The following is a 21,773-nucleotide window of genomic DNA, read 5'->3' as shown; positions in this document are numbered from 1 at the left end:
GCCCTGCCGTTGGCCCCATCCCGCCGGGGGCCGTGGCCTCTGCCAGGCTGGCCAGGTCCGCCTGCGCACAGCCTCTCCCTTGGCGCCCGAATGGTCTGTTGAACGCTGCCAGTTTTCTCATTCGTTTTCCCTGGGCGCAGGATGGTGCGAGGCAGCGCACAGATGCCATGTTGACATCTGACACAGGTGAAGGTGACCCACTCGCCCTGCCTGCCACCTTCCCCTTACTTTTTATTTATTTTTAATTTAATGTTTGCATTTCCCTATCCCCTTCCAAGGTACCAACAAATCTGAAAAGAGAATGAAATTAACTCTTAAAGGAGGAGCAGCTGTCGACCCTGATTCTGGTAAGGAAGCGGGAGTGAGCAGAGTGAGCTGTGGGCACCCCGTTGGTGAGGGAAACCGTGTGGGACACGGCCGCGCCTCGCCCCCCGGCCTCAAGGCTCCCCGGTCCTGAGAGCGCACACGTCTTGTGGGGAACCTGCAGACCCCCTTCTCCCTGTGGGAATCGTCACAGGAGCTCTGTCCGTGACAGGTCTGGAACACAGCGCACACGTCCTGGAGAAAGGCGGGAAGGTCTTCAGCGCCACCCTTGGCCTGGTGGACATCGTTAAGGGAACCAACTCCTATTACAAGCTGCAGCTCCTGGAGGATGATAGAGAGAGCAGGTGCGCCGGGGGCGGGAGCGGCCAGCAGAGCTGTGCTGAGAGGCTCTCAGTGCTCCTGGGGAGCCAGCCGCCTCGTGAAGGGCATGGGTGCGTCGTGAGGCCTGCAGTGAGGGAGGGAAGAGGCCCTCGCTCCGGACAGCCTTTCTGTCCTCACTCATCAGTGTTACCTCGGGCTCCCCAGTTACTAAAGGCGCTTGGGTTTGCATCTGTTTGTATGTTTTATTTGAACATAGTGGAGGCAGGTAAGAGCCAGTTCTGGGGTGCTGAGGGGCTGGGCTGGCTTGGCCACGCACACTTTTCTAGTAGGGGCAGTTCTCTGCCACGTCGATGGGCCCTCATTGCAGCCAGCACAGAACAGGAGCTGTATGTAAGTGGGGAAGGTGTGTTCAGTTCTAAGGGTCGGGGGGAAAGCCCTTTCATATATTAAACTGACCTTTCCTTTTTAGCAAATGAAAACAATTTACACATTGGAACTCCAGGAGATCGAAAAAGCTTTCCTCGTTAAAAGGCAAACCCCTGTGAGAGTGGCAGCCCCCGGGGGATAGTCAGCGCCCGGTGCATCTTGGCCAGCCGCAGGTTGTAGGCAGTGGCAGGCTCAGGCTCTTCACATCCCTCCAGCTTCTCACCAAACCTTGCATTGAAAATGTGAATGTCAGAAGTGACCCTTAAAAGAGCACACAGTATCGGTGTGGCTACTTAAAATTTCTGAAGAAATAAAATCCTGCGTCGTTTAGTTTACTACCTACTCTTGTTGGAGATTTGAAGGTCAAAGTAGGGTATCTTGCTTGTCAAACATACCTTCCAAAAGCTAGATGTGTATTGGAGTGCAGGAGAAGGGATAGGGTTTTTGTGGAAATGTGCTGAGTGCCAGAGTGTGTTAAACAACAGGCAAATGAGAACAGATTTGTCCACCTCCAGCAAGCAAATTCTAATGGTGATTTTGGACATGGGCGTTATTCTGGTGGCCTAGATTTATTGGTTTTTAGAGGGAAAGGACAATGTGGGCTGTTAGAGTCAGAAGGTTTTTTTCAGGATAGGTCAGCGTGGTGTCTTCCAAACATTTCCAGAGGGAAATAACCCAGCAGAGAATGAATTTGTATTTCTCTGGGCAGTAGCCCAAAAAAGCAGCAGGAAGCCCCAAATCTTCTTTGAAATCTCTGGTTTTATTTTTAAAACGCATCCGAATCTTTCTGGGTTTCCAATATATCTGTGTTTATTGTGATGTAAAATTTAACTTATGCATGATTTCCACTAAGAAAAATGACCTCGCCCAAAGCTAGGCAGCACAGCCCGCAGGGTACCCAAGACTTGGCCCTAGATTGAGATAGAAACTGAAGATGCTAGCTGGGTCTCTAGGTGGCTGACCCTGCAGGCCAGTGGCCCGCCCCCTCCCATTTCATCACATCTCAGCCTCTGATCTGAGCCAAAGGTTCTTCATTATTTTTAATACATGTCGTTGATGGTTGCATCACCTTGAGCGCCTGACTTCCAAGTGTTACTTGCCGTGTTTCTTTGGGGAAGAGAATTGGATATTCTTACGTGAAGGTCTGTAGGCCTCAGGATTTACTCCTCAATTTAGGCTGCCAGATCCAAGGTTAACCTGTTCTTTGGTACTTTTTATAGCCCATTTGCCAATATGATTTGGAAGGGCATTTTTTAATTACTTTAAACTTACAACGCTCAGTTTAATAAGAGTAAAATAAAGGTCCTTCATTGTAATACCAGTTCCTTTTGTTCCTCTTTGTCAGTCACCATCATTTTGGGGTGTTTGCAGTTGTTTCTCCCTCAAGGGGAATGGCAGGGAAGGGAAACTCATTCTGAAATACAACAGGCTGACCCATGAATTTGTATCTGATGTTCCTCCTCTCCTCCCACAGGTATTGGATATTCAGGTCCTGGGGCCGCGTGGGCACGGTAATTGGTAGTAACAAACTGGAGCAGATGCCATCCAAGGAGGATGCCATTGAGCAGTTTACGAAATTATATGAAGAGAAAACCGGGAATGCCTGGCACTCCAAAAACTTCACAAAATATCCCAAAAAGTTCTACCCTCTGGAGATTGACTATGGCCAGGTAATCACTTAATGCTCTTACACCTTCTAGTTCTGGTAAAAGGAACGGACACTATTCTTTTAAAAACATGCCATGGATCAGATGGCATCATTGGTGAATCCTGTCAAATGTTTAAAGAATTAATACTGGTCCTTTATAAACTTTTCAAAAAGAGAGAAGAAGAGGGAACACTCTTCAAATCATTATGTGAGACCAGTATTATCCTGATACCAAAGACGAACAAAGACATCACGAGAAAACTCCAGTCCAATATCCTTATAAATATAGATGCAAAATCCTCAACAAAATACTAACAAACTGAATCTAGCAGCACATGAGGATTTATGCACCATGACTGAGTGGGATTTATCCCAGGAATGCAAGGTTGGTTCAACATGCAAGTCAAGTCAATGTAATACAACATGAATAGAATAAAGGACAGAAGCCACACAGTCATCCTAGTAAACATAGAAAAGGCATTTCATAAAATCCAGCACCCTTTCATGAATAGAATCTACACCGTGAAGTATGAGATGGCGCTTAGATGAGAACAGTGTGAGCATTTGTAAGACTGTCAAGGAGGAACAGTCTTTGAAGTTGCTCCCTAAACACAACAGGGAGTAATTCACAGATTCCAGGTGGTTTCTTATCTGAAGCTATGTTGAATCATAGATCACGTGACTTGCTTTATCATCAAGATAGAATTATAGTGATTTGACGTGCTCCAGTAGGTCCCAGTTTTTAGTCCCAAATTATTTCCTAATAATTTCCCATTATTTATATTTGTTGCTTGACTATCTGCCTATATATTACCAGACAGCCTTCCATTGTCTCTTGGCTGATACTTGTGGCCATTGGTTTTGACAAAATGCTTACCTTGTTTTTATTTTATTTTATTTATTTTTATTTTTGGCTGTGTTGGGTCTTCGTTGCTGCACGTGGGCTTTCTCTAGCTGCAGCGAGCGGGGGCTACTCTTCTTTGCGGTGGGCGGGCTTCTCATTGAGGTGGGTTCTCTTGTTGCGGAGCACGGGCTCTAGGTGCGCAGGCTTCAGTAGTTGCAGCACGTGGGCTTCAGTAGTTGTGGCTCGCAGGCTCTAGAGCGCAGGGTCAGTGGTTGTGGCCCACGGGCTTAGTTGGTCCGCGGCACGCGGGATCTTCCCGGACCAGGGATCAAACCCGTGTCCCCTGCATTGGCAGGCAAATTCTTAACCATTGTGCCACCAGGGAAGTCGCACCTTGTTTTTATATGAAAACTTACTGCTTTTATAATGGGGGGTGGTGCACGCTTATTTTGCAGAAAGAAAGAGATTTGTAGATGGTACAGATTTTTTTTTTTTTTTTTTTTTTTTTAAAGAGTTAATCATGCCTCGTTTTTTATTTTTTTTTTTTTTTTATTTATTTATTTATTTATTTATTTATTATTTTTGGCTGTGCTGGGTCTTTGGTTCGTGCGAGGGCTTTCTCCAGTTGCGGCAAGTGGGGGCCACTCTTCATCGCGGTGCGGGGACCGCTCTTCATCGCGGTGCGCGGGCCTTTCACTATCGCGGCCCCTCCCGTCGCGGGGCACAGGCTCCAGAAGCGCAGGCTCAGCAGCCGTGGCTCACGGGCCCAGCCGCTCCGCGGCATGTGGGATCCTCCCAGACCAGGGCTCGAACCCGTGTCTCCTGCATTAGCAGGCAGATTCTCAACCACTGCGCCACCAGGGAAGCCCGATGGTACAGATTTAATTCCAAATTTTTGAGCCCTAACATGTCTTAAAGGGGGAATTCTCTAGTTTATAGAGAGTGTCATGAGCTCTACCATTAAAAATAGAAATTAGCTCTTATATAATGTTGAGGTGGAGAACTTGGAGTTTAGAGTTGCACAGACTTGGTCTAACTCAGCAGTGCCCCCTACTGAGTTTATTTTTCCCATTTCAAAAATATATACAGTTGAACAACACAGGTTTGAACTGCATGGGTCCACTTATATGTGGAATTTTTTTCATTAGCAAATACTACAGTTCCACACAATCTGTGGTTGGTTGAATCCACGGATGCAGGGCTGAGGATAGGGAGAAGCCAGGAATATGGAGGACCAACTCTTATTCTCGGATTTTCGACTGCACAGAAGGTTAATGCCCTTAGTCCCTGAGTTGCTCAAGGGTCAACTGTATTTGTTTTAGAAAATTTTGAGAAAGACAGAGGCACAAAGAATTAAAATCATGGTATATGTCTTTATATACTTCTTTCACTTCACAGCTACTTTTCTCCACTGTAACACTGGAGTCTTTCCTTACATACTGTGTTGCCACCACCAGCTTTTGGCCTTACTGTTCTAGGAGCATTTCCTCATGTCTTCTAGAGCAATGCTGTCCAACAGAGAGAGCTAGGCAGCCACTTAGGCAATTTTAAATAGTCTAGTAGCTGCATTTTAAAAAGCAAAATGAAACAGTGAAATTAATACTAGTTATGTATTTAACCCAGAATGTCCAAAATACTATCATTTTGATATATTAATATCATTGAGATATTTGTACCTTTTTTTTTTTGACTGAATATTTGATAGCTGGTATATTTTTAGCTCTTACAACACAGCTCAATTCAGAGTGGTCACATGTCAAAACCAGTGACTACTGTATTAAACTGCACTGAACTAGAGCATCATTTCTTAAGTCTGTATAGAATTCCATCCTGTGGGTGGCCATTATTTGTAATTTACCAAACAACACTCTCCCATGCCCCAATTAGATATTTAGATTATTTCCAGGTATTTGCTATAATGATGCTGATATACTTATCTCTGTGCTTGTTATCATTAGAGATTGAGCTGCCAGGTCACAGAGTATATGTATTTAAATAAGGCTTTTTAACATACTGATAGTTTGCCTTCAATGAAGTTATAACTAGAGCAGGGGTCCCCAGTCCCTGGGCCACGGACCAGTACCTACTAGGAACCGGGCCGCACAGTGGGAGGTAAGCGTCAGGCGAGGGAGCCAAGCTTCATCTCTATTTACAGCCGCTCCCCATCGCTCGCGTTACCACCTGAGCTCCACCCTGTCAAATCAGCGACAGCGTTAGATTCTCATAGGAGTGTGAACCCTACTGTGAACTGTGCATGCGAGGGATCTAGGTTGCGCACTCCTTATGAGAATCTAATGCCTGATGATCTGAGGTGGAGCTGAGGCGGTGATGATAGCGCTGGGGAGCGGCTGCAAATACAGATTATCATTAGCAGAGAGGTTTGACTGCACAGAGACCATGATAATAAATCAGTTGCTTGCAGACTCATATCGAAACCCTATCAATGAGTGGCAAGTGAAATCAAGCTCAGGGCTCCCACTAATTCTGCATTATGGTGAGTTGTATAATTATTTCATTATATATTAGTGTACTAATAATAGAAATAAAGTGCACAATAAATGTAATGCGCTTGAATCATCCTGAAACCATCCCCCCACCCCCAGTCCGTGGAAAAATTGTCTTCACAAAACCGGTCCCTGGTGCCAAAAAGATTGGGGACCGCTGAGCTAGAGGATAAGAATGCATTTAAGACTTGTGTTGAAAACTTGTGTTTCAGCATTAAGAGTAGATGTATTGTGCCCCTGACAGCAGCAGCCCTGAACACTAGCACACAGGTTCCTCTCTGCAGCTTTGTTAAGCCAAGCAGATTCCAGGCTCAAGGCCCAATGCCAGTTACCTTCATTCAAAACAAATACCAAACACCGTTAGCTGTTAGGGACACCGTGATAGTCATAGTCCCTGCCCTTGCGGGTTCAAAAGTGAGAAGGGTTAAGGCGTTTTCCGTATAGCCGGGTCTTGGCTCAGCCTGGATTCCCCAGATGGCAGGGGTAAAGGCCTGTGCTAGTAGAATATTAGGAAGAGCAATCCCAGGGAACAGGGGTGAGGGGTGCAGACTTGGGAGGGTTGATGCTAGGATGCGCTTTAACACTGTCAAGCTGCGTGGCAGGAAGTCGGACTGTTAGCTTGGTCCTCTGGCACTATAGAGAAGGCTGTGTGGATTCAGTCTTGGGGGAGGCAGGGCAAGAGAAGAAAGGAGACAAGATTTGTCCATCAGTCCAGTGTCCCCTGGGTCCAAGATCACCCTTATAGCTGCCCAGCACTTCCAGGTTGGGCATGAGTGGGCCCCGGGCAGGTTCCCAGTCCCAGGGCACCAGCAGCCCCGGCATGGGAGGCAGTGAGGGAGGAGGTGAGGGCATGAGGGGAGTGTGGGTGTCTGCGGGTCTGCCTGTACAGAGCTGGATGCTTCAGTGGCGTCTAGAATAAGAATCTGGAGCAGCCAAGAGGACTTGGAGGGGTGCACAGGAAGTATCTGATCCTGTACACATTCATATATGCTTCTCCTGGCAACTAATGCCAAACCTTTTTGATTAACAGCTTTTTTTTTTTTTTTTTTTTTTTGGCTGGTGGCACTCCGTCCTGTGTCCTTTCTCTGCCAAACACCACCACCACTTTGCTTGGGTTGTTTAATTGTGTCCCTTCCTGATTTTCTTTTTCCCTAAAGGATGAAGAGGCAGTAAAGAAGTTGACGGTAAACCCTGGCACCAAGTCCAAGCTCCCCAAGCCAGTGCAGGACCTCATTAAGATGATCTTTGATGTGGAAAGTATGAAGAAAGCCATGGTGGAGTATGAGGTTACTGCACTTTCGTTTTATTTGTGAGCGTTTGCTGGGGTTGATGATTTGAGTGCCGAGTTGGCAACGAGTTTGGTGGCTGGTCTTCAGCCTGAGACATGTGGGAGCTCTGAGGCCCGGGGTGCTTGCTCTTTTGCAGAGGATCGTTGGCCTGCTGTGAAATAGATGGTGTGTTGTCCCCTGGGTCCCTAGACCCACTTGCACTTTTCCCCTTGTTGCCATGATGGAGTGTGGACATGGTCTTTTGTGGCCCAACCAAGCGGGCCACCTGGAGCTGTCATGGGAAGTCCAAGACATAGCCCACTTACAGTAAAAGAACTGCTGTAACCTGCACTGACAGAAGTGCAGAGAGCTTCTGGCACTTGCTTCATCAGATAAAATTCATACCAGCTGTTTTTAAGAAGAGATTGGACTGGGTGGGATGGGGGTGATGGAAATGTTTTTGTCCAGGAAAAGTGGCGGGGACCCTGGCCAAGGACAGGCGTTTTCAGTTTGTTTCCCTGGGAAATGAGTGCAGAAGGGCCCCTTGTTCTTGCTGCCTCTGGCATCAGAGCTCTTGAGTGCTGACCCAAGGGGCAATTCCCACAGAGGTCGTCCAGGCGCTGCTGGTATCTGGCTGGCAAACAGACTCTCCCCTCTTCTCCAGCCACCGAGCCCAGAAGCTTCAGGCTGCTCTGAAAAACAAGCAGGGACCAGCAGAGAGAGCAAGAATTGCAGATCGGCCTTGGGCATTACGCCCCTTCGCCGCTTGCTCCCTCCCTGCTTCTTCCCAGGGCCTTCCCAGAGGCTCCAGGCAGCCTTGGAGGGGGGCGGGACAAATCTGGGTGGTATAAACCACTGGCAGCCTCTCTTCCTCAGCCCCGTATCTCCCTGTCTGGAGCTCAGCCTGGCAGGACTGCTCAGGCTCCACTGTTGTTAGAAAACAGAGTGTTGGGTCACCTCCTAGGAAACCCCTAATGGGTTTGAAGATAGCCAGGGCTTGTACGGACGTCTTGTTCAAACAGATAAACAACCCGACTTCTGTCTGGGAGGTCTGACTAGTTTGAACAGCTTGTGGGTGGGCTCACCAGGAATGCTGGCAGAGAGATGTGCGGGGAGGCGGGGAGGAGGGCAGGAGGCATCTTCGTTTCATTAACGTTTCAAAAGAAATGTCCCACGTGTCATTTCCGGCTTCCTGTGCTGTGGCTTATCTGTGATTCATAGAATTTCTCAACTGTGATCAGACCCAGTCTCTTTCTGTGAAAATGACATTTTTTTTTTTTAGCTTGTTTTACACTCAAGACAGGGAACTAGTTGATTAGCAGGAAGCAGAGGGCCAGGGGCCTGCTGCTGGAAGGCAGCCTGTGTTGAGAATGTGGAGGGTGGGGCGCCCACTCCCAGCCTGATGGGCTCTACGTGGGATTGGGTGGCCAGGTAGATGAGTAAACATGGTACCCAGGGGAACTGAGCGCTCCCTGTGAAGCAGGTGAGTCCTGAGCCCAGAGCAGAGTCCCAGCTGAGGCTGGGAGGGTGTGTGCTGTATCCAGAGTCCGGGCTACATCTCTAGAAGCCTCCCTCTGGCTGCAGCTGTGGCTCTCAGGGCCCTGACCCCAAGGCATCTCTCCCACTTTTCACTTTCTCCCTAAACGCAGCTGCTGTGGAGCCCCTGCCCCCAGCCCACAGTCGGGAGTGGAGGCAACTTGTGTTGGTTGAGCCCTGTTCCTGTTCTTGTGGCCTTTGTGTGTGTGTTGAGGGTGTCGGTTAGAGAGACCAGGTCTTTTTTTAAATAAACACCAAAATGAGACAGCTCAGGGAAAAATCGCTCCCCTCAGAGCATGTGCTCTCCCTCTGGTCACACTGCCCTTGGTCAGAGCACCTTCCGGAGTTCCTTCTTTAGAATTGCTTTCGAGCCAACTCACGGTCCATGCTAAGGTCACTCTGTTCTTTTATTTTACTGTGGTCTTGGCTCAAAATACATTATCCACCTTCTTCCCCGGACTGAGCGCCAACTGTTTAACTCCTCCCAGAAACCGGCTCTCCCCTGGGGATGGACAGTACGGAGGGTACAGAGACGCTGACATGCCATAGCTTGTCGTCATTAGACGCTGTCACCTCTGGCCCGTGATTGGTTCCTGATGGGCTGTGAGCACTTTCACATCCTGTTTCATTTAATCGGCCTAGTGGTCTCATCTCTCAAGTGCTTGTCCAGCTCAGTCTTTGTTCCAGGCCCCGCAGGTGCTGGAGATGTCAAGATGGGCAAGGTGCAGTCCTGGGGCCGGGAGCTCAGAGGGTCCACTGGGAACAATCCTGGAGACAGTGGCTCAGGTTTCAGAGTGAGGGGCCCCATGCGGCACTGAGGCGGGAGAGGGGCCGAGCCAGCGTTCGGGCAGGTCACTGCCACAGGAGCGGGTGCCTCGCTCGCTAGCTGGCGACCAGACCTCGGCCCCCAGAGTTCATGCTTCTGCCGCGGCAGCCCGCTTGCCGCCTCCCTGGATGCTGGTTCCCAGGGTATTGCGAGCAGCACTGTCGTAGGGACAGGTGCTTAACCTGTGGGGTGACTGACTGGAAGGGCACACTGTTGATTTGGTATAAGCATGTGTGTTCAGGAGTGTGTCCTTTTAAAAATCACTTTCACTGCTTTATGGTTCTTAGTTTCCGGGTGGGAATGGCCTTGGCTCTGAGACCCCAGGGAGGGTGCACCTTCGTCCTCACTTTGGAATTAGATGGGAGTCCTGCTGTGTCACCTTCTTCCAGAAGCGTGGGGCTGTTTCAGGCTGAGTGCAGGGGTGGGCGAGCCCTGCTTGGCTTATCCCTGCCGTAAATGCAGTGAGCCGGAATCTGCCCTCACAGACTCCTGTCCCCTGCACTGGGGGCGAGGCTGCAGAGCCTGTGGAGCTGGGTCACCGGGTCTCCCCGGGAGGACCGGAAGGACTTGTGACTGCTTCTGTAAGGGCCCAGGAGGCCTGGGCTGCTGCTTGGTCTGGCTCTCCCGTCATCTCGCTGCACAGTGCTTTCAAAGGGAAAAATACCCCTGTCTCCTCAGATTGACCTTCAGAAGATGCCCTTGGGGAAGCTGAGCAAAAGGCAGATCCAGGCTGCGTACTCCGTCCTTAGTGAGGTCCAGCAGGTAAGCGAGGGTCCAACCTCTCCTCCAGCTGCCCGGGGGGTCTCCTGGCTGGCCTGTCATGGCAGGGGGCGGTGGAGAGCATGCAGCAGTACATTTACTCAAGATTACCTGAAATAGACGTACTGATTCATGATGATTTAGATGTTTTCAATTCAACAAGTATGACAAGTGCCTGCCACTTGCAAAAAGATGGTCGCAATACTAATGAATTAGCGGTGTTTTCAGTTATCAGCTATGCAGTAAACTCCCTATACACCTAATGAGGAATTTCATTCTCCTGCCTCATAAAAATGTTCTGATTTTATTTTGTGTGTCCTTAAGAGAAGCTGAGTTTATTTTGCAGTTACTAGGAAATCATCAAATAGGAAGTTAAATGTTGTCTTTCTTTCATTTATGTTCATTCACCATCAATTTGCTGAGCATCTCCAACGTCCCCCAGTCCCCGGAGCCTGATTTAAGCCTCTGCCCTGAAGGGGCTGGAGGGTTCCACTTGTATTTGGGAGTGGCGTGTGAAAGAAGAAAAGCACACAGGAAGCTGAAGTGGGACCAGGGAGATGGGCTCTGGCTGGTGCTGGAGAGGAGGCCCTGAAATGTAGCAATTAAATCTGGTTACAGCCGGTCCTGAGCAGTGACCCCTTTCCTCGTTACCCACTGCCTGAGACCTGAAAGGCTTTTCTCAGCCCAGGCTCTTTCCTGTTCCAGAATGCTCAGGTGGAGGGGCTGGGGTGGTGTCCTTTGCCCATAGCACAGAGCAAACTGCAGCACAGGCAGAGGTTTATGGTGTGGACAAGCCCGTGTCACAGTGAGAAGCAGACTTGGAGCTTCGTGCCTGCAGGGTGCCGAGTCACTGCCCCTTTACCGTCCTGTGGGCCCCTAGGGTGCCTGCCAAGTATGCAGTGACTAGTGCAGCTCCTCCACTGCTTCGTGCATTTACTGAGCACCTTCTGCGTAGAGCACTGATTGGCATTGCAGCATAGGGAGGGGCTCGCCTTTCTGCGCCTGGCCCTGGCCCAACGGGGGCACCAAGGACGAATTCCCCACCTTACAGATGAAGGTCAGTGGCCAAAGGGGCCTGACTGAATTTGATAGCAGTGGGGTTTTTTCTCCCTTTCAACATTTTATTATGAAATGTTTACAAACATACAAAAAGTTGAAAGCCATGAGCCCACCACCTAGATGCCGCAGGTGACGTTTTGCAGAGTGGTGGAGGTTTATGTGTCTATAACTACACAGCTCTCTGTACAAATGAAGTTGTGTACAAGAAGCCCCGTGTGTGCCAAGCCGCACAGTTTGAGGATGAGATCCTGCCACCGCCCAGTTGAGTGACACCCCAGGAAGGAGGTTTCCTGGCCTGTGCGCACCGCAGGCTGCCTCGGGACTCGGCTGCAGCACCCAGCTTCCAGAGGAGAAAGCCCAGCCAGGTGCTGGGGACTCAGTGCTGCTTCAGTCTGTTCCCTCTGTCCCCTCTCCTGAAGGCAGTGTCCCAGGGCAGCAGCGACTCCCAGATCCTGGATCTCTCCAATCGCTTCTACACGCTGATCCCCCACGACTTCGGGATGAAGAAGCCTCCGCTCCTGAGCAGCCCAGACAGCGTGCAGGTAGCACCGACGCTCAGCAGGGGCCCCGGGCCCCGGGCTCCGCAGGGCTGGGTGTCGCTCGCATGCCACTGCCCTTCCGTGTCCTGATTCCTGAAGGCAGCGGCCAGTGCCGGAGGCCCACCACTGGGCCCTCGTTTTGAGGTGGGGTTTCTACCCGTATTGGGAGCCTGCCCAAGGGTAGAACGGTTGGCTTTTCCTGCCCTTGCTGGACCACGTCAATCTGGGAGAAAGGAGCCTTATGAGAGGGGGAGCGTCTTCCTCCCTGCTTTCCCTGCCTGCTTCATAAGGGAGCCAGTGATCAGTCCCCACCTGTCAGCCAGTGCGTGCAAGAGGAAAGACAGTTCTTACCATCACCGTATGGCTTCTGCCTCTTCTCCCCCAGGGAGCCAGCCTCCTTAGCATTCCAGAAATCCTTAGGAGTGTTCACTGTGAACGGATGACGGGCTGTCCCTGAGCAGCTAGGAGGCACCTCTTCACTGACTGTGTTGGACGTTACCTGGGTGAGTCTTTCTCTCTCACCTTGGTCCTTAGCTCAGGGTTTTTCTTGTGTTCCTCCAGGCCAAGGTGGAAATGCTGGACAACCTGCTGGACATCGAGGTGGCCTACAGTCTGCTCAGGGGTGGTTCTGATGACAGCAGCAAGGACCCCATCGATGTCAACTATGAGAAGCTCAAAACTGACATTATGGTAACAGGGCCCGCCCTTTCTGAAGCATCCAAACCCTTCGTCCCAAGAGCAGTGGTCCCCAAACTTGAATGTGCGTCAGGATCTCCTGGAGAGCTTGTTGAAACAGATTGCTGGGGTCCGAGGATTGACCGTCCTAACAGGTTCCCAGGTGTTGCTGCTTGTGGTACTCTGAGAACCTCAGAGCATTTCACCGGTAAAGAAGCACCTTGTTTGCGAGGCAGGCTTCCAAGTCACGGCCTCAACTTAGTGTAAAGACCTGTTTTTGTGGGGCCTTAAAGTTTTGTTTTTCCCCTTAATCTAGAGAGGGTCTCTGTTTTTGGAGGTTGTTGAGGTGTGAACTCTGCAAGGTCTGTTACTGGTATCCTACTTCAGACGTAGAAGCGCCTGATGGCAGCTGTAATAAAACTGTGGTGCCTGGGTTCATGTCCTCTGGAGTCGAAGTGGCTCTGTTGGTGCACATAGTCCTTGAACTTGGGTGTGCTGGAGGCTTGGGCAGCAATCACCCTGCCTAGGCCACCCGGTGGAGAAATTTTTGCCTCAGCTCCGAGCTTGCCCTGGCCTTGAGCCTAGTCTCACATCTCCCGTGTGCCTCTCACTTCCTCAGCCCCTGTGTCCTTCCCTGCAGTGTTAGGAGGTTCAAGTGCACTAGGATCTGTTGAGCCTGGTGTTGTGTGTTTACGTCACTAGAAGAGTCTTTGCTTCGTGCTTAGGACAAAGTATCAGTCTGTGGGTGTGTGCAGGGTAGGACACCAAATGGCCTGGTTCCTCATGAAGGGATTGTTATTCTCTCCATTTATGATTCTGAAGCCGTTTAATTAAGAGGCAATGAGGAAGACCAGAATTCCTGAATTCTCTTAACTTTGGATAAGAATATGAAAATGTAAGAGAACACACGTAGTATTTCCCATAACACACTCATTTATTTAGGCAGAGATTGCATTATTTGATGGTTATTTGGCGGGTGTTTGCTCTGAGCCATGATGTGCATGGCCCTGAGGATTCAGAAGGGATGGAGCATTCATCCCCATCATCAAAACCCCTGTAGTCTGTCGGGTCCCTGCTGCTCTTCATTGCAAGTCTTGACTGCAGGGTGTCTCCTGGCCCCGGTGTTTCAACTCATGGTGAGCTGGACCGTTACCTGGGAGCCAGCTCCTTGTTCTCGAGGTTCCCTGTTCCCAGACAGTGAGCCCCGTGTTTCTAGCTTTCCTGATATCCCAAAGCACAGGGTTTTAAGGCGGAAGGAACACTGGGCTCATCCAAATAGGTGATGCAGAAGCCGATGCCTGGGGAAGTGGGGGCACTGGCCTGGCGCCTGCCCCGGAGCGAGCGTGGTAGGGCTCGGAACACAGGCTGGCTCTGCTGGCTCTGTCCCGCCCGGGCTCCACGTGGGCTGTTTATTTCCTGTGTGCATCAGCTGAGCCTGTGATTGCTCCTCCTGCCTCTGTGCGGCTCTCTTGGGGTCTCCCTTGCTCTAATTTCCAGACGCCTTTCTTCTAGGTGGTGGACAAAGATTCTGAAGAGGCTGAGATCATTAGGAAGTATGTTAAGAACACTCACGCGACCACACACAACGCATATGACTTGGAAGTCGTCGATGTAAGGCTCTCTCCTTCCTCTGCCCCCTTTGTATCCTGCCAGCTCTTCCCTGCTCATTCCTCCGACCTGGGCCTGGGTAGAAAGGAGCAGTTAACTTTGCTTTAAATCACCAGAGGAAGTGACTCAGTTGTTTGTAGAACACAAAAGTTCATAGTCCTATGGTTTGGGGTTGGCTTTTTATTCTGTTTTTAAAAGACATTTCCTACCCCAAAACCTAGTTTTGCAATCAGAACTGTTATCAGAGATCCAAAAGAGCCTCAAGTGTGCATCTACACGTAGCATTAATTTTAATAGCTAGTCTCTGCTAAATGGGACCTTGACTAGCAGCGTTGCTCCGTCCCAGCCTGATTGAAGCACCTTACATACTGCAAAAGGCCTTAACGTGTTCCAGCTCTGGGGACAGCTGGTCGGTTCTCCTGTGTCCAGTCAGATCTTTCAGTTAACCAGAGTGACAAGTGGCTCCTCCTGGCCTCTCTCCTTTATTCAATACTCCGACCAGATCTTTAAGATAGAGCGTGAAGGAGAGAGCCAGCGTTACAAGCCGTTTAAGCAGCTGCATAACCGAAGGTTGCTGTGGCACGGGTCCAGGACCACCAACTTCGCTGGCATCCTGTCCCAGGGTCTCCGGATAGCCCCACCTGAAGCACCTGTGGTATGTGCCTGGCCCGGGAGCTGTGGGGAGAGAGGGGTGGGCAGTGCCTGTTTCTGCTGCTGTCTCCACCAGAGCTTTGTGGGTACTTGCGTGAGAAGTGCACATGCCCCGGTGAATAAGGGGCCTTGTTTAAAGATGTAAGTGTAGCCATGGTTGATAAGGTGAATGTTGCCAGATGCCCCTCTCCTGACCCTCACTATCGAGAGCATAGCTGCACACGTATCAAGCACAGTTTCTGGAACAAAAGAAGTAAAGTGTCCAGGCCCTGCTTTGAATGCTAATTGGGTGTGTTGACTGACAGAGAGCAGACTTTGGCCGCAGGCCAGGCTGAGTTCAGACCTGCCTCTGCCACCTCCCAGCGGGGGACCTCCTTGAGCTTCAGCATATGCCTCGGTGAAATGTGCTGATAAATGAGTAGAGCCTGACCCAGACCTGAGCGATTGCTGTGTCACCTGCTGGGTTATAGACGTGACCCACCAGGCAGGGACTTGGGAGTAGTCTTCCAAGCCCCTCGTCTTCCAAGCCCCTCATTTTGTACTTGTAAAAAGAGGGGAGCAAAGAGGCTTAATGACCGGACTCATGAGTGCTGTGTGGTAGGTAGCAAACGCCCTAACCTCTCTGAACCTCGTTTTTCACTTACAAAAAGGAATAAATATAATAGCCATGTTTACTGGGTGTTCACATGTGCCAGGCCCTGGTCTAAGAAGCTGTTATTAACTCATTTAATTTTCACAGCAGCCCCCTGGGGTACTTTTCCCCAGTTCAGAGAAGGAAGTGGGGTCCAGAGAGATTAGGTAACTTCTCCCAGCCCCTGGGTCCCCAGCAGAGCTGGGGTCTGAACAGCCTGCTCCTGAGCATGGGCCTCTACCGTCTGCCGGGGGCGCTGTGGGAGGGGGGACACGCAGTCAGTAGGTGGTGCTGCTAACTGCCCCTGAGGAGGTTCTCAGCTGCCTGTCCCTTTTCCGTCCCTCCAGACGGGCTACATGTTCGGTAAGGGGATCTATTTCGCCGACATGGTCTCTAAGAGTGCCAACTACTGCCACACATCCCAGGGAGACCCAATAGGCTTAATCCTGTTGGGAGAAGTTGCCCTTGGAAACATGTGAGTAACCCTGGCTTTGGGGCTGGTGGCACTTGATGGGGGTGGATGGGGTGAGCTGTAGGAAGGAGAGCTCCCCTTGGCTGGGGGTTGATCCTGAAAATTCCCCACCATGATTAAGAGGACCCACCAGTTAGGCAGTGGGTATCAGACGCCAGTGCATGTTAAGCAAACAAGATACAGGAACGCCTCACAAGCCCAAGGACAGGAATGCAGCCAGGCCTCAGGAACTGGCAGTGTCCATTCTTTCTGTGGACTGCGAAACAGAGAGGTTGACTTGCACAAAGGATGGCCACCTCAGGGCCCCTGTCCCCCTGCTGATGTGTACATTTTCTGTCTGAGACCACCTCAGATTGAACTGGCATCTCAATCCCAGTTCCAGATTCCCTGCAGAGAAAGTCTGATTGGCCCAGCTTGGATTGATTGTCCACCTTGGTCCTATCAACCATAACCCAAAGAGAGCGGGGTTATGGAACAGACCAGGAGGGGTCCCAGGTTCATGAGCTGGACAGAAACCTCCAGAACGGCCAGCCACACCACAGCTCTAAACGGGCCCTTTCCTGAAAGCGGCCCCATGGCCGTGATCATGGGCATAAACCATTCAAAAGGGGCTGCGCCCTCAGTTTCTAGAACCAGAGAAGGAGGGAGTTCCTAGCAGGGAAGGCGGACTGGGTTCTCTGAGTGTTTATCTCAGCAGCTCCCGTGGCCTTGCTCGGCTAGTCATACTGTTGGTCTGAGAGCCCAGTGACCTTGGGGGCTCTTCTGAACCTGTCTTCTCTTAAATAGGTATGAACTGAAGCACGCTTCGCATATCAGCAAGTTACCCAAGGGCAAGCACAGTGTCAAAGGTAATGTGTTTCAGAAGCTTGCTGCTGCAGCCCCAGGCACCCTGGATGGCGCAGGGAGGGGGCTTTCTTTCCCCCAAAGCCACAGTTCCTGTGGCTAGCTATTACAGGTTCATTTAAAAAAAAAAAAAAATGACTCTCTGTGGCTGCCACTAGTATCGCAAATGCCATGGAAGGGTCCTGGTTGGAGCTCCAGTAACCAGGGGCACTGGCTCTGGGTTTTAACCTGACTGTTAGCTTCAGCATTGAGGGACCTCTGGTGGCATAGTGGTACCTGGAGCTTCTTGAATTGATGCAGCTCGTAGCCCGTGATGATTGGGACCTCCTACCGCCTAGTTGAAGCGAGGGCTTTGGAATTCTGCTCAACAGAAAGAGGGGCCGGGGCACTACTATGCTTATGAAAATCAGTTAAGGCTGATACCCTGGAACTTGATAATGTACCTACAGCTTTATGTCTGGAAGAAGGATGATGCAGTACGGGATGGGATTTGTGTGTCTTTTACATGAACACATAGATCTCATCTCTCTGGAGCATTTTCAACATCTGTTGCCACAAATCATATCACTTCTGCCTTCTGTTTTGCAGGTTTAGGCAAAACTACCCCTGACCCTTCAGCTAGTATTACTATGGACGGTGTAGAGGTTCCTCTTGGGACCGGGATTTCATCTGGTGTTAACGACACCTGTCTACTGTATAACGAGTATCCTTTTGCGAGTGTGCTGTGTGAGCCCAAAGGAATGTTCTGGGGCTGTGGAGTCACTGATACGCAGCCAGTTAACCTGGGGTGGGCTGGCTAGAGGCTATCCTGTGGTGTGTCTCATGGTGAAGAGTTCCTCTCAGTGGTCTCCCTGCTCGGGGTGAGAGACCTGACCACCCCCCCACCGCCACCCTGTGAGGGTTTGCAGGGTGTGGCCAGTAGGCCGGCTTAGGGGCAGCAAGCGCACTCTCCGCGTGGAACCGTTTGTACCTTGACATGCTTCCCCTCCAGGTACATTGTCTATGATATTGCTCAGGTCAGTCTGAAGTATCTGCTGAAGCTGAAGTTCAACTTTAAGACATCCCTGTGGTGAGCTGTGAGGCGTGGCAGCCCAGAGACTGCGGTGTGAATTCGCCTGACGTGCTTTGCACCGACTGACCAGGCAGAAACTTCAGCTGAGTTGCCGAGGGATAGTACCTTCACTAAACCTCCTTAGAAGGGATTTTATACGACACTAGGTCACATGTTAAATGATTCTCCCAACTTTTCAAATCCCTTGTTTGTGTTGCTGGGGGGGGCGGGGCACGGGGCGGGGGGTTGCTTTGGGTTTTTCTCCTGCCAGCCATAACCCTGGTAGGTACACCTAACAATAGAGGAAAAGTTGGGGAGGGTTTTTCTGTGTGTCTAGACTAGTCCAATGAAAGAACCTTGCAAGCCACGTTAGAACGTCTGCCTTACCGGTTTCCCCAGGGAAGGAAAAAATAATCTTCCACCCTTATTTCTAAGTGTTCATCTTTAGTTTTGGAAAAATGTTAAGCATTTATTTTGAGGTTAAAATAAAAACTAATTTCATACTATTTAAATTTCCTTTTTTATTTTGCATTTGTTGTCATCCTTTTAGCTTTTTGTTGGTGGTGTTTGGTGAGGAGTGTGAGGAGACCAAAGGGAGGAACATGAACAATTTCTCATACTTAGAAACGAAAAGTGCTTTCCTTTTCTAGAGACGCTGGAACGTGGCAGCTCTCAGAATATGTAGTGTAGTAATTTTAAGTTGCATTTGAAATTCTCAACTTCCCTCTCAACAATTTTGTCTTCTAACTTAAAACTATATCACCAAAATACCAAAGGGCTAATAGTAATTCTGAATTAAAATTGAAATGGCTTCTGTACTTGTGTATTGTGTGTCTGGTCTCATTCTGAGTGCAGATCTTTTCATCTTCACAGTGCAAGGTCCACAAAGACTGTAGGGGGATTGTTTGTACCCGTATCTATGAAACCACAGAATGTGCCAGGCAACAAATGGCAGTGCCCAGTAGGAATGCCCTGTCTGAGTGACAGAAGACCAAGCATAGGAGGGCATTCTTCTTTTTCTTCAGTTTATCAGATACTTAGTGGTGATAAAACACATGTCAGCATGTTGTTCTATTCTGTGGGGTACTATTTTACATATACTATATTGCCTCATACTACTACTGTATATTTGACTGTGGTGCTTATTAAATATTTACATTTAAGTTCCCTGAAAGCCAGGATGGTATCTTATGACACTTTTGACCTTTTACAGAGGAGAACAGGAAGTGTGGGCCAGAAGGTAGAGTCACAGGCAAGAGAAGGCAGCAGAATGAGCTGTTGTCTCAAACCCAAAGTTGCACCGGAATCTTTGGTCAGAGAAACAAAGGACAGACATCATTCTAGACAGGAAAGAAGAAAAACACATTTTCTCTGAGCTGAGCTACATTTTAGTGATTATAATGGCAGGTGCAGTTTATGAACTGTGGCTGTGTCCCGTCATAGGCATGTTTGTGACTTTCTGCAGTCAGAAACCTGCAAACTTTGAGGGCCACACAAACCCAAGTTAGGGTGTCAGATTTCAGATACGGACAAATCAACTTGATAACAGTCTCTGTGTTTTTTCAGTGTCCTTAAATTTTGATGAAAATCCTTAGCACCATTGACCTGAGGGCCCCTCTCCCGATCAGCCAGCCATTCAGTAATTCTCTCAGGCTCCATAGATCCTGAATATTCTGTATTCTTCGCCTTTTTTATCAGCACAGAGAAAGGCAATTACCCCCACCTGATTAGACAGTATTTTTAGGTTGGAGTGATTGCTTAATAGGTTCTCTGTAATCAAAACTGATTTCTTTCTTAGAGAGTCACATCTCTGATGCCGTATTTTTCTTGTAAAAGAGGGAACCTGCCATGTTATGATTCAATATTCATATTTTGGTTTTCTTTCTTCACTTTGTAAAAATTCCGGGTAGCAGCGAAAATGTGCGCAGTTAGTTTAAAATTTAAATCATACAGAAGCACAGGGTGCCCGGTGAGACGAGGTACTGCCCTTGGCCTCTCCTGGGAGCTGCCAGCCCTCCTGCCTTGGCTTGGAAATGCCCTTGCACGACAGCCGCGTCTGCCCAAGGCAGCACGTGGCTCACGTTTCAGTCCACACCGTTCCACACCGTGTAGTGCACGCCCGAGGTTTAAACTTTCTGAGCAGAAGCACCCCCCCCCCCCCCCCCCCCCACTGATCCGATGTGTTAGCCAGTGGGTTTGGCATTGGCTCTTCTCTCTTGCCGCTCTCTCTTGGAGACTGAGAACAGTTCCTCCGACAGCCCGGAGGACTCCTGTGAAGCTGCTGTAGTGGCATGACTGGAACTTCGCTCTGGGGTGAACCCCAAAGCACTGTGCTTTTAGGGAGTCCCCTGAGTGAAGCCCGTGGCGTGTGCAGAGCGTGTGCTCCGTGTGTTCAGTGTTCACGCTGAAAGCCCTTAGACCTCGTGTAAGGTGCTCCAGGCACCTCGTGTCTTCTCTCCACGGAGATCTGAATATCAGGAGCGGTTATCTCCAACCTGCTGGGCTCCTTGTCACCCGGCTACTTTAAGGATTTCACATTTCCAAAGGGGCCTCACTTCCCTTCCCCTTCAATTCTGTGTTTCAACTCCCCAAAGATCGGGAGTTGTTTTTTTTTTTAAGGAATAGTGTTTCTACCACTTCAAACAAGGCCTTTTATATTGTGACTTACTGGGGGTTAATAGCCAGTTTTGAACCTCTGCCTGGAAGATGGGACAGCAGCCTCAGTTTGCCCGTTTCTCTGGCTTAAGAGAGCAGAGCCAAGCCAGGATCTAGGTTATAAGCAGGTAGATTTGGGGACACTCGTTTTGAAAAGTAAAAAGAAAACAGGGCCTGCAAACGTTTTCCTCAGGTACGAGGTTGCCGACTGGTGGGCAGTGCTGGCGATGGGGACACCTGGACTTTAGCCCCGCTCCACCACCACGCTGTGTGCGCAGCCTTGCTTCTGGGCGAGGGGCTCATCCCAGCACAGGTGGTGCGTGCAGCAGTGGCCTCGTGCCCGTGAGTCCCCGTGTTTTGCCACAGTCGCCGTCCCTCGGAAGCGGCCTGACTGAAGGCGGAATGGCTTCTGACGTTTCGGCTGTGAGGCAGCACCCTGAGGGGATGGGCCTCGAGCTTCTAGGCCCCGGAATATGCTTTTTTTCTTCTTTATAATTTTTATTGGGGTAGAGTTGATTTACAACACTGTATTAGTTTTCACGTGTACAGTGCAGTGAATCTGTTATACATATATCCACTCTTTTTAGATTCTTTTCCCATATAGGCCATTACAGAATATTGAGTAGAGTTCCCTGCGCTATACAGTAGGTCCTTCGTTATCTATTTTCTATAGAGTCATGTGTATGTGTCAACCCCAATCCCAGGATATGCTTAAGATCAGAGACCAGTCTATGGTCTGGGAAGCAAGGGATGGTGTGGGAGTAGCTCCTGGCTCTTGGCACATATGACTTCCCCTGGAGCTCTGCTGGTTTGGAAGTCCAAGGTCCTGAGGGAGACATGCTTCCCTGGGGGCCACAACAGTGGTTCCAATGAATTGGAAGATAAGGCCGCCACCTGGCTGTTTGGGGCTCCTGAAAGGCCACCATCCCCACAAGCAGGGAAAGGGGTTCCTCTACTGGCTGGAGTGACGATTACCAAGTGGGAAATCGGGATGCTGGACCGTAGAGGCGGGAGGACGGTGTCTGCAACCCAGGTGCTTTTCAGCCTCACCGCGTCCATGGGGGCTGGTCAGTGGAAGTCAGCAGCTCATGACAGTGGCGGGGCTTTTGAGGACTCAGACCCGCAGGAACGAA

At 49.9% G+C, this 21,773-nt stretch overlaps 1 protein-coding gene across 1 annotated transcript in view; it reads left to right on the top strand.

Annotated features, from left to right (window-relative positions):
- PARP1 (poly(ADP-ribose) polymerase 1) overlaps positions 1–18,491 on the top strand; it is a 42,523-nt gene extending 24,032 nt beyond the window's left edge. The window contains exons 11-23 of the mRNA XM_057555537.1: positions 279–347; positions 536–668; positions 2,546–2,741; positions 7,225–7,353; positions 10,376–10,459; positions 11,935–12,057; positions 12,616–12,744; positions 14,242–14,340; positions 14,840–14,992; positions 15,967–16,094; positions 16,878–16,939; positions 17,523–17,637; positions 17,926–18,491. Of these exons, the coding sequence (XP_057411520.1) occupies positions 279–347; positions 536–668; positions 2,546–2,741; positions 7,225–7,353; positions 10,376–10,459; positions 11,935–12,057; positions 12,616–12,744; positions 14,242–14,340; positions 14,840–14,992; positions 15,967–16,094; positions 16,878–16,939; positions 17,523–17,637; positions 17,926–18,007 (1,502 nt within the window). The 3' untranslated portion in view covers positions 18,008–18,491. The remainder of the gene's footprint in view (positions 1–278; positions 348–535; positions 669–2,545; positions 2,742–7,224; positions 7,354–10,375; positions 10,460–11,934; positions 12,058–12,615; positions 12,745–14,241; positions 14,341–14,839; positions 14,993–15,966; positions 16,095–16,877; positions 16,940–17,522; positions 17,638–17,925) is intronic.
- The last annotated feature ends 3,282 nt before the right edge of the window (positions 18,492–21,773 follow it).

This window comes from Balaenoptera acutorostrata, chromosome 1 (genome assembly GCF_949987535.1).
Source record: "Balaenoptera acutorostrata chromosome 1, mBalAcu1.1, whole genome shotgun sequence".
NCBI lineage: Eukaryota > Metazoa > Chordata > Mammalia > Artiodactyla > Balaenopteridae > Balaenoptera > Balaenoptera acutorostrata.
The sequence above is the reverse complement of the archived record's forward strand: the minus strand, read 5'-3'. Positions and strand labels throughout refer to the sequence as shown.